Source organism: Numenius arquata, chromosome 20, assembly GCF_964106895.1.
Source record: "Numenius arquata chromosome 20, bNumArq3.hap1.1, whole genome shotgun sequence".
In the NCBI taxonomy this organism is placed as follows: domain Eukaryota; kingdom Metazoa; phylum Chordata; class Aves; order Charadriiformes; family Scolopacidae; genus Numenius; species Numenius arquata.
This window is the reverse complement of record NC_133595.1, coordinates 1,547,675-1,558,068: the sequence shown is the minus strand read 5'-3', so window position 1 is coordinate 1,558,068 and position 10,394 is coordinate 1,547,675. Positions and strand designations below refer to the sequence as shown.

Here is a 10,394-nt window from a genome sequence, read left to right as displayed (position 1 = left end):
TCACCCGCCGCTCCCCCAAAGCCAAGCCCGAGCCGCAGCGGCAGCGGGGACGGCTGCCTGGTGCCTGCAAATAACCGGGTGGAAAAAAGCCGGAAAAGGGTTTGTTTGTCCTTCTTTTTTTTTTTTTTTCCCCCCAAACCATAAAAATGGGGGCGTGGTTTAGTGGGGACCAGTATCTTTACTGCAAAAGTTGCTGTTTGGGTGGGTTTTGCCCTATTTCAGGGCTTTCGGGGCCTGTGGATGGCCTGTGTGTGTCACGAGTTTGCCGGTCTCAGCCCTGACGCCACCCTTGGTCCCGGCTCAAAGTCCAGCAGCGCCCAGGGAGGAAAAAAACACCAGATTTGGGTGTGCGGCAGCACTCGGCAGCACCTTATCTCTGTTTGCCTATGGCGGGGCCAGATAAGGGCAATGGGGAAACTGAGGCACGGGGTGAGTGGGGCCTTTGGGATGCCCCCCCCCCCCCAGTCACCACTGTCACCCCAGTTTCAGCAAAATTCCCATCCTAATCCCGATGGGAGCAGGCATGGGGTGAGGGTCAGGGATGGGGGCATCACCCATGAGTGCTCTGGTCCCCTCCCCATGGTCACCTCACCCCACTGAGAACCCTCCATGGGTGATATGGGTGCTGTGGTCCCCATAACCCACTGAGCATTCTCCTCAAGTGACATAGGTACTGCGGTCCCATCACCCTTCGAGCACCTTCACCCCACCAAGCACCCTCTGTGGGTGCTCTGGTCCCCCTCCCCATGGTCTCCTCACCCTACAGAGAACCCTACATGGGTGCTGCAGTCCCCATACCCCACTGGGCCCCACCCCCAAAGTGAAATAGGTGCTGTGGTCCCATCACCCTATGACACCCTCGCTCACTCCATTGATCACCCTCTACGGGTGCTCTGGTCCCCCCTCACCATGGTCCCTTTCACCCCACTGAGCACCTTCCATGGGTGCTGTGGTCCCATCACCCTATGAGCACCTTCACCCCATTGATCACCCTCTGTGGGTGCTCTGGTCCCCCTCACCATGGTCCCATCACCCCACTGAGCACCCACCATGAGTCTTATGGGCGCTGTGGTTTCCATGCCCCATTAAGCACTCTCCATGGGTGCTCTGGGTCCTCTCCCCATGGTCCCTGCACCCCACTGAGCACCCTCCATGGGTGCTGCAGTCCCCATACCCCTACGAGCACTCCCACCCCATTGATCACCCTCCATGGGTGCTCTGGTTCCCCTCACCCCACCAAGGACCCTCCAAGGACGCTCTGGTCCCCCTCACCATGGTCCCCTCACCTCACTGAGCACCCACCATAAGTACTATGGGTGCTCTGGTCCTCTCACCCCACCGAGCACCTTCCATGGGTGCTCTGGTCCCCCTCACCATGGTCCCCTCACCCCACCGAGCACCCTCCATGGGGCACATGGGTGCTGCTGCCCGTCCTTGTTCCCAGCAACCTCACCCCCACCCCAGCACCCATCCCAGAGCCTCTCCCATCGCCCGCCCCAGTTTTGGGGTGTCTCCCTGGCGCTGACCCCGCTTCACCTCTCCTCCGGCTGGGCCTGGGCATGCCCGCCTCACCCAACCTGCTCTGCTGAGCATAATTACCCCGCTGGGCTTAATTACGTCTTCGTTAGCACCTGCCACACCCTCCACTCTCCCCCAAAACACTGCACCCCAGATTGGGGGTGGCACCAAAGAGCTGGCACCGAAGATCCACAAATGGGAGATCAGCCCCCCCCTATTTCCCCCAGGATCTTGGAGTCACAAAACACCCGCCACCCTTATTAATTGCAATAATTAAGGATAATTATGCACTAATAAGGATGGGGGGCTCTCATAGGGAGGGAGGGTTGCAGAGATTGGGGCACTGGTGCATGTCGCAGGGTTGGGTGCAGTTTTGGGGTGATTTGGGGGGGGGTTGAGCACTATTGTGAGGTATGGGGGGGGTGAGGCCCTCCCAGAGTGAACCCCATGGGGCTGGAGGAGGAGGAGGAAGAGGAGGAAGAAGAGGGAGCATTGATGGATTGATGTATTTACTACAAGAACCAGAGAACCGCTACCCCCAGCCCGGATGCCTGGGTTCCCTCCAGAGGGGGGGACACACACCCCCCTTTTCCATGGGTTACATCACTGGGGAGGGGTCCCCAAAAGTCATCACTTGGGGTTGGCAAGCTCCTCGATCGCTCTCCGCAGCTGCAAGGGGGCAGAGGAGGTGAGTTGGGGTCGTGTCCCCTCCTTGTCACCCCCCCGCTTTGTTGCCCCCTTGTCCCCCCCTCACCTCCACCCGGCTGACGGCTCCCACCAGCTCCCCGAAGCGGGTGACGAAGATGCGCTGCAGCTTCAGCAGCTCAAAGAGGTGATGGGCCTTGGGGACGTGACAAAGGGGACACGTGGGGACAAAGCCACCCCTGCCGTATCCCCTCGCTATGACACAAAATCGAGGGGGGTGGGTAATTTGATGGCTCCCAGCCCCACCAGGACACGTCCCCCCCCTTCCCAAACCTGGTGCAGGGAGGTCCATGGTGAGAGCTGGAGCATGATGGGTTCAACAGCGCAGCTGTCCCCAAGTGTACCCGCAGTGGCAAGCTTAGGGAAGGTGACGTGTTAATTTTTGGGTGGAAAAACAGCTTTTTTGGGTGCAGTGGGGTGCTCACACCTCCCACATCCCCATTTACCTTCTCCCCTGGGGGTGCCTGTGGATGCTTGTGGCTCTGGAGGAAGGTGACCAGCTGGGCTCTGCTGATGGTGCCCACCAGCGTGGGTGACCCTGGAGGATGGGAACAAGCCCAGTGATGTCCTCCCCTGGTCACAGTGACCCTCCATGGTCATGGTGACCCCCCCCAAATCCCACATCCCACCTGTGCTCTCCACCACAGGGTATTCAGCATCGGCAGAGGCATCCAAGGCCATCAGCGCCTCCTCAAAGCCATCACCCTTGGCCAAAGCCACCACCTGGCGCTCCATGAACTCCTCCACCACCACTTGGTAGGAGCTGGTGAGCCATAAAACCCCCAAAATTCCATCATTTTGCAGCAATTCACCCCAAAATATGGGGTTTTGGATGGGGGGTGGGGGGGTGGGCCTTACGCCATGTGCCGGCTGCGGATGGGGGGCAGGTAGGGCAGCTTCTTGACAATGATGGTGCCGTCATAGAAGGATGGTTGATGCTTTTGGGTGATGGCGTTGGCCACCAGCACGGCCAGGACTACGGGGAGGACATGGCCCAAGTGACCAGTAGCCTCGCACACCAGTAAAGCCGTGGAGATGGCGTGGGTTACCGAGCCCGAAAAGGCAGCCGCACCTGTCGTGGAGAACCAAGGTGGGGTCAGTGGATGAGTGGTGGGTGTCTCCCACCCATGGGTGTCCCCCCCCTCCCCACCGACTCACCGGCCAGGGCGTAGCCACCAGGGATGATGGGGCGCAGGTCCCCCTCCGAACGGAGGCCCCGGGGGAAGAGCAGGGCCACCATCTCCCCTATCAAGCGCCCAATGGCGGCTCCTAAAATGATGGAGGGGGGGGGAGGGAGGAAAGGTGAGGAGACCCCAGCAATGCCACCATCCCCACCCCCCAAAAATGGTGCAGCTGGAGGTGACCACCCCTCCATGGGGCTGGATGCAACCCCCCCAACCCACAGGGCTGGATACATCCCCTCTATCCCCCCAGACTGGATGTAACACCACCCCCCTGGGACTGGATACAACCCCTGTACCCCCCACCCCCACCCCGACTGGATGTACCCCCCCCCCAGACTGGATACAAACCCTGTACCTCCCCCCAGACTGGATGTACACCCCCCCCCCAGATTGAATACAACCCCTGTACCCCCCCCACTGGATGTATCCTGTGGGACTGGATAAAACCCCTGTACCCTCCCAGACTGGATGCAAGCCCCCCGCCCCGGGCTGTATTCCCCACTCCCCCAGTGCTGGGATGCAACCCTTGTTGCGTACGTCCCCCCTCCCAGGGCTGGATACCCCCACTGTACCCTCCACCTCCAAGGGCTAGATGTACCCCCTGTGCGCCCCCCAAGGCTAGATGCCCCCCATGGCTGGATGCCCCCCCCCCAGTCCAGGCCAGCAGACACCCAGACTCACCATAGATGAAGATGGGCATGAAGTAGCCGGCAGGCAGGGGCAGGGTGGTGGCCAGGATCAGCATCCAGAACTGGGAGGGTGCAGAGCTCAGCCAAGAGTTGGGGCGTCATCCCCATGGGGACACCACCACGGGGGGAATCACATAGGGACTGGAGGGGGTGGAACATGGCTACCTTCATCACCAGGAAGAAGGCCAAGGTGCCGAAGATGGTGGTGGAGGGGTGGCACCACTCCTGCCAGAGCTCCCGAGGGTCCACACCAGGGGGGTTGGCCACCAAGGAGGCGTTGGGGACCAGCGTGCCCCAAGTGCGGTTGTCGAAGAGGGAGGTGAGATACTCCTTCATGGTGAGCTGGAAGGACAGACGGACATCCTGAGCACCTGCTGGGATGTGTCAGGGTGCCCTGGGGAGCCCTGTGTGTGTCTCCCCACTCACCCTGGAGGCCATCAGCTGCCCCAGCCCGGGCGGGAAGGTGATGGAGGCGAGGAGCAGCACCACCAGCACCGTGTAGACGGGCTTGCTGCAGGGGGGAAGAGGTGGGGCTGGGGGACATGGGGACAGACAGACGGACGGGGTGGGTGGGCAGGGTGCGTGGGGTGGACCCATGGACGAATGAGGTGCATGGGGGGGGACCTACAGACACCCAAGAAGCACAGGGTGGGTGGGCAGGGTGGACACAGGGATGCCCAGGGTGCATGGGGAGGACATATGGATGCGTAGGGTGCACCAGGCGGACACACAGACAGCCAGGGTGCACGGAGTGGATGTATAGGGTGCACGGGGTGGACATATGGACACGCAGGGTGCATGGGGCGGACACACGGACAACCAAGGTGCATGGGTTGGACACCCAGGGAGCATAGGGTGGATGCACAGGGTGTGTGGGATGGACGCAGCGACCATGGGGTGCACACACAGCGTGTGTGGGATGGACGCACGGACACACAGGGACCATGGGGTGCACGCGCAGGGTGCATCAAATGGACACACGGACACCCAGGGTGCATGGGATGGGGGTGCAGGGCACGCGGGGTGCATGGGGGGGACACACGGACACCCAGGGTGCACGGCACAGACGCACGGACACGCAAGGCGCAGACAGACAGGCAGACAGCCGGTACGGACTCAGTGGCCAGCAGCTTGGCTGTGAGCCAGTTCTCCTTGACGGCCGCCAGCAGCCAGCGCTGGCAGAAGAGGTAGGCGCAGGCCACAAGCCCACAGACGGCCCTGCAGAGGAGAGGGCAGGGTACAGACAGGGCACAGGCGGGGGTACAGGCAGGGCACGGGCAGGGGTACAGGCAGGACACGGGCAGGGCCCCCCTTACCCTAAAATTGCAAAAAAGAAGGTCTCCAGGAGGTCAAAAGGGAAATCAATCTTGAGGTCGCTCTTAAAAACAGCGGCGATGGTTTCTGGTGGGGGAAAGTAGAGAAATGAGTGCATGATTTTGGGGGTGGGAACCCCAAAAATGCTATGCACCCCCCCCGAGAGGAAGGGGAAGAGGAGGGGCTGCATCCTGCCCGCCCTGTCTTGCCTTGTTCGCTGTTGAAGACGGCGAGAAGGCGAAACATGAAGGCGCCGCAAGTTGCGGCGAAAAAGCCACGCCAGTAATCCCGCACGGCGAAGTGGGAGGACATCACCTCGATGCTGAAAAGCACCCCTGGGAAAATGGGGAGGGGGGGACAGATGGTTATGGGGGTTTTGGGGGTCCCCAGGGTAGGATGGGGGAGCAGGGGAGTCCTCACCGCTGATGGGTGCCCCAAAAACCGTGGCCACCCCAACGGCTTGTGCTGCCACCAGCATCTCGTTCTGCTTGAACTTGTTCTGCGAGGAGAGGGTGTAAGCATAACCTCAATTTTTTTTGGGAGGGTGAGTAAAATTAAATCCCCCCTAATTCAGGAGGGAGAATGCACCCCCCTCTTAAATTTTGGGGGGAGAAGCAACCCCACCTCATACTCCCTAGTGACTGAGGTCCGCATCTTCCCCAGGTACGCTGCAGCCATGGCAGAGAGGTGGACGAAGGGACCCTGGGTGCCGAGGAGGGGGGGACACAGCGCTGAGTGTGTCCCCCCCGACTGCCACCCCGGCACTGAACGAAACCAGTGGCGATGCTGGGAACTGGTGGGGGGGAATGGGGGATTCCTCACCACTTTGCCAAGGAAAACAGTGCTGCCACACATCAGGGTGCAGGTCAACCCCACCACCTTGGCTCCGAAGTTCTGGATGGCCAGGTAGTCCTCCAGCACCACACCCGTCAGGATTGTCTTCAGCTCCGGGATGCCGGACCCTGGAGGGGGGGTATACAAATTTTAAGGGTCCCCCCCTACTGGGTGAGGAATTTGGGGAAGTTGGGATGCAGCCAGCTCACCTCCTGAATGCGGGGTGATGCTTTGGGAGAAGCCAGTGGAGAAGGCTGCCAGTGCCATGGGGTACATGATCCATGAGAGGTACTTGAGCATCAAGATGTCACCGACTTCTTGGTAAAGCCATCGGTGGGCTGGAGAAGAAGCATAGGGAAGGGAGATGCCCCCCCCCCCTCAAAAAGGCACACCCCCCCCCGTTCTTGATGAACTCCCAAACACCAGGTGAAGCCCCCCACGGGAGCCCCTCGGTTACCCTCAAAGAGCCTGGAGACCAGGAGGTCCATCATGAAGCTGATGGTGGCCATGAGGACCCCCAGGACAAAGAGGAAATACCAATCCTCCCCGACACGGAAAAGCTGCCGCTTCACCCATTCCAGGCACCCTGCGGGGAGGTGGGAGGGGACAATGGGGTGATGACCCGCCCAGAAACACCCCTACACCCCCAAGGTCCCCCCCACTTTGGGTGGGGGGTCTCACCTCTGAGCCTCCTCCGGGCTTTGGGGCAAGGTCTCCAGCTCTGCTCCGACACCAGCACCCTCTCCTCCTCCTGAAGCCCCCTGGGAACAGGGTGCTCCATCCTGGGGATGTGTTGGGGGGCAGGACACCCCCACTTTTTTCAGCACCCCCTCACCAGTCCTCCCGCCTCAGCCTCCGCCGCCGGACTGAGTTTGCAAACGAGCTCATTAAAAACGACCTTGACGAAGCCGACGGACCCGCTCGGGCCGGAGCGAGCCGGGTTTTCCCCCCCCCCTCCCACTACCTCCAAGCTCCCAATCCTCAAATACAACCCAGGGCAGGGAGTATTTAATAACTAATTTAATTAATTTTCATTATTATTCCTTAATAATAGGCAGGAACGCCGGCATCGCATTCCACGGCGTTAAGGGGGGGGGACGGAGAGGGGAAAAATTTCCACCGTCTCCGGCGCAAGACCTAAATTTAGCCCGTTTTACAAGAGGTCTGGCAGGCGGCCGGGAGCCTTAACGAGGCTTTAAAAAGCTCGTCAAGCCAGCCCCCCCTGAAATAACAGGTCCCGCTTCGCCTTGGCGAGGAGAAGAACGAGGAAGGGGGGGGACACACTTTGCTTTTCCTCCCCGGTGGGAGCTGGGGGTCGGAGGTGAGGGAGGAAGCGGTGGAAGAAAGGGAAATCCTCGGCTGCTTTCCTATCAGAGCACAGCTTTCACCCGTCGGCGTCGCCCGCCGACACCATGGAGCTTTTCGGGAGCTTCGTCCGACCCCGCGGCGAGACTTTGGGGTTCCCAGGTGAGGTTTTTGGGGAGGGGGTGTCACCCCATTTTTAGGGCTGGTATTCCTCCTCTTCCCCTACGCTGGTGTGTCCCTGTCCTGGAGGGTTTGGGCAAGAGTTGGAGCGGTGGGAGACCGGAGACTCTCCGGTGGGAGTTTGGGGGGACCCCCGCCGAACCGTGGCTGTGAACCCCCCCAATCTCTCCGGCAGCTCGGCCTGGCAACACCGGGACTGTGAAGACCTTGGGCAACACCTATCAGTTCACAGTGGACGTCTGTGATTTCGCCCCCGAAGACATCATCGTCACCACTTCCAACAACCAAATCGAGGTGCACGCCGAGAAGGTGGGTGCTCACCCCCCTCCCTTCCCTGCTCACCTCCAAAATTCTCAACCAGGGGACCCCACAACTCCCCCACAACTTCCTAACAGCCTGGCCATAACTGGGGTTTAATTCACCATTTCCTGATCTTTTTGCCTCATGTTTCACAGGAGTAAAGCTCACAAGACCCAACAAACTCATGCTCTGTAATCATCCCTCTTCCAGGGGGTGGGAACCGAAAAAAAGCACCTTTGTCCCGTCCCCCCCCACCCCTGCCGATGCCACCCACATCCTGCCTGTCCCCTCGGGGAGATAAATATTAACACCACACACAAGGCGTGACTGCCAGCCTCACCCAAGGGCAGGGAACAATGAGCCTTCATCCTGCCTGCACCTTAAAATCGCCCTTTTTCACCCTTTTTTTTTCCCCAGCTGGCTCCAGACGGCACCGTCATGAACACCTTCACCCACAAATGCCAACTGCCCGAAGACGTGGACCCCACGTCGGTGTCATCCTCGCTGGGGGACGATGGCACGTTGACCATCCGGGCTCAGCGGCAGCCCGCCAAGCACACCGACCACGTCCAGCAAACCTTCCGGACTGAGATCAAGATCTGAGGGGTCCGGGGTGGGTCCCTTTTCCTCCCCTTCCTCGTTAATTATTTGGGTGATTTGGGAAGGAGGTGGGACGCGGGGTTAGGGGACGGGAATGCTCCCCCTCAGGGTCAGACCCGTGCCAAGGGGCTGGCGTGGAGAGATGCATCCCGTCACCCACCGGAGAAATTCCAGAGGGGAGTCCCGGCTCTGGTGGTATTTAGCCGGTGAGGGTTGATGGGGAAGATCTGGCATGCCAAGAGCCCCGCCGGGAGCGAGGTTCCCTTCCCCGACCCTCCGCTGGAGCTTGTCTCTGTATATACAGCTTGTGATAAATTATTGAGAATGCCTGACTGCTGCCTCCTCCATTTTTTAATATTTTCTTGATGCTTTTTCCCCCAAAGGGCTGCAGGTTCAGCCCAGAGAGGTGTTTTGGTAAAGGGTAGCATGAGCGATTCCTCCTTCCCGGCAAAAACACGGGTGAGGAGCCACCCTGGCTCCCCTCCGGTGCCCACGGCCCCGTTTATTTCCAGCCCGGGGTGACTCATTTCTTCCCCGCCGCTCTATTTCTGAGCCATTCCCTCAGCTGTTCGGCCGCTGGCCCACCTGGAAGGTCACCAAATCCTCCTCCTCCCCTCGCCCACCAGCACCTATCGCCCTCAGGGAAGCCCCAGGTAGCGGCATGAGCCAGGATGACTGTCCCAGTTTAGATGCCAAACCCAGGAGCTTCTTTCTGGGAGCCAAACACCCCCCAAAACTCCCCCACGAGGGCCCGTCTCCATCTCCCTGTGTGTACAAACAACAGCGAGGCAGCCGTTCGGGGCAAGCGGCTGTTTATAGATACCACACGCCGCCTGGCTCGTGTTGCTGCTCAAGCTCTGAGGTCAACTCGTCCCTGCTTGTCCCCTAACGATTCGTGACTTGCATTAACACACCTGCAGCATTGGGGACGCACACAAACACACGTGGCTCTTCCACCATCCCCTCGGGTGGTTTCCCTATCGTCGTCGCCAGTCACTGGGGGGACTCCCTACGGCAGGACGCTGTGAGGAAAAAGTTTAGAAGTTATTTAAAAAGCTCTTAATGGCTACAAAATCCCCCAGCACAGCTTAGGAAATTGGAGCTATGAAGACAAGGAGCAGTGGCGATGCCCTCTAGTTGATCCTCTGTGATGGGACGTGTCTGCTCTGCCCCAAAATACCACCCTTGGGTGCCCAGGGCATCCCAGCACCCAGGGAGCCACGCGCTGCGGTGACAGATTGCCATCTAGTGGTGACAGGCTGGACGGTGGCCCTCACGCACGAAGCCCAAGCAAAAGGAGGAACACCTCCCCCCCGGCTTTTCTCACCAAAGCCAGCTGGTTTCACAGGGGGGAAGATTCCCGTGCCAGGGAATGGGCGAAGGGACAGCTTGAAGCCTTAGCACCAAAGAAACCCCGCAGCAGCTTGGCCCCACTATGGGCTCATTTTGGGCAGGCAGGGAAACAGGTTGATAGGAATAGGAATATTATGCTTTTTGGGCAGTCTGCACCAGCCCAAACTCACTTGTACCTTGCAACACATGCCAGCAAACAGCTGCTTTCAAAGCCACGCAGGGCTCCTCATGCCACCTTGGCCCTGCAAACCTGAAGGGGTTTGTCCCGGCAACACCTATTGCTTTTGGCCTGTGCTGACCTCTCGGGACCGCAACGCTGTGCCTGCTCCCTGAGGAAACACCCAGCCGCCGTCATGGTGGCTACCCAACACCTCGGTCTAGAGGTGTGGGCAACCTTGGGGCGGGAACGGAA

General features: G+C 59.9%; 2 protein-coding genes across 2 annotated transcripts; one reads left to right on the top strand and one right to left on the bottom strand.

The window, feature by feature from the left end:
• Nucleotides 1-2,012: 2,012 nt before the first annotated feature.
• On the bottom strand, nt 2,013-7,025 carry LOC141473937 (chloride channel protein ClC-Kb-like). Its single transcript, XM_074161577.1, has 19 exons — nt 6,926-7,025; nt 6,702-6,830; nt 6,454-6,582; nt 6,233-6,372; nt 6,035-6,112; nt 5,831-5,909; nt 5,620-5,745; nt 5,413-5,497; nt 5,213-5,314; nt 4,523-4,607; nt 4,262-4,438; nt 4,089-4,158; nt 3,382-3,492; nt 3,082-3,295; nt 2,853-2,986; nt 2,670-2,761; nt 2,497-2,580; nt 2,273-2,359; nt 2,013-2,187 (listed from the first exon to the last, which is right to left on the bottom strand). Exons 1-19 carry the CDS (start codon nt 7,023-7,025, stop codon nt 2,149-2,151), a joined length of 2,061 nt encoding a protein of 686 aa, XP_074017678.1. The 3' UTR covers nt 2,013-2,148.
• Nucleotides 7,026-7,468: 443 nt separating this feature from the next.
• Nucleotides 7,469-8,960, top strand: HSPB7 (heat shock protein family B (small) member 7). Its single transcript, XM_074161609.1, has 3 exons — nt 7,469-7,711; nt 7,905-8,038; nt 8,447-8,960. The coding sequence occupies exons 1-3, from the start codon at nt 7,657-7,659 to the stop codon at nt 8,630-8,632; spliced, it is 375 nt and encodes a 124-aa protein (XP_074017710.1). The 5' UTR covers nt 7,469-7,656; the 3' UTR covers nt 8,633-8,960.
• Nucleotides 8,961-10,394: the final 1,434 nt, after the last annotated feature.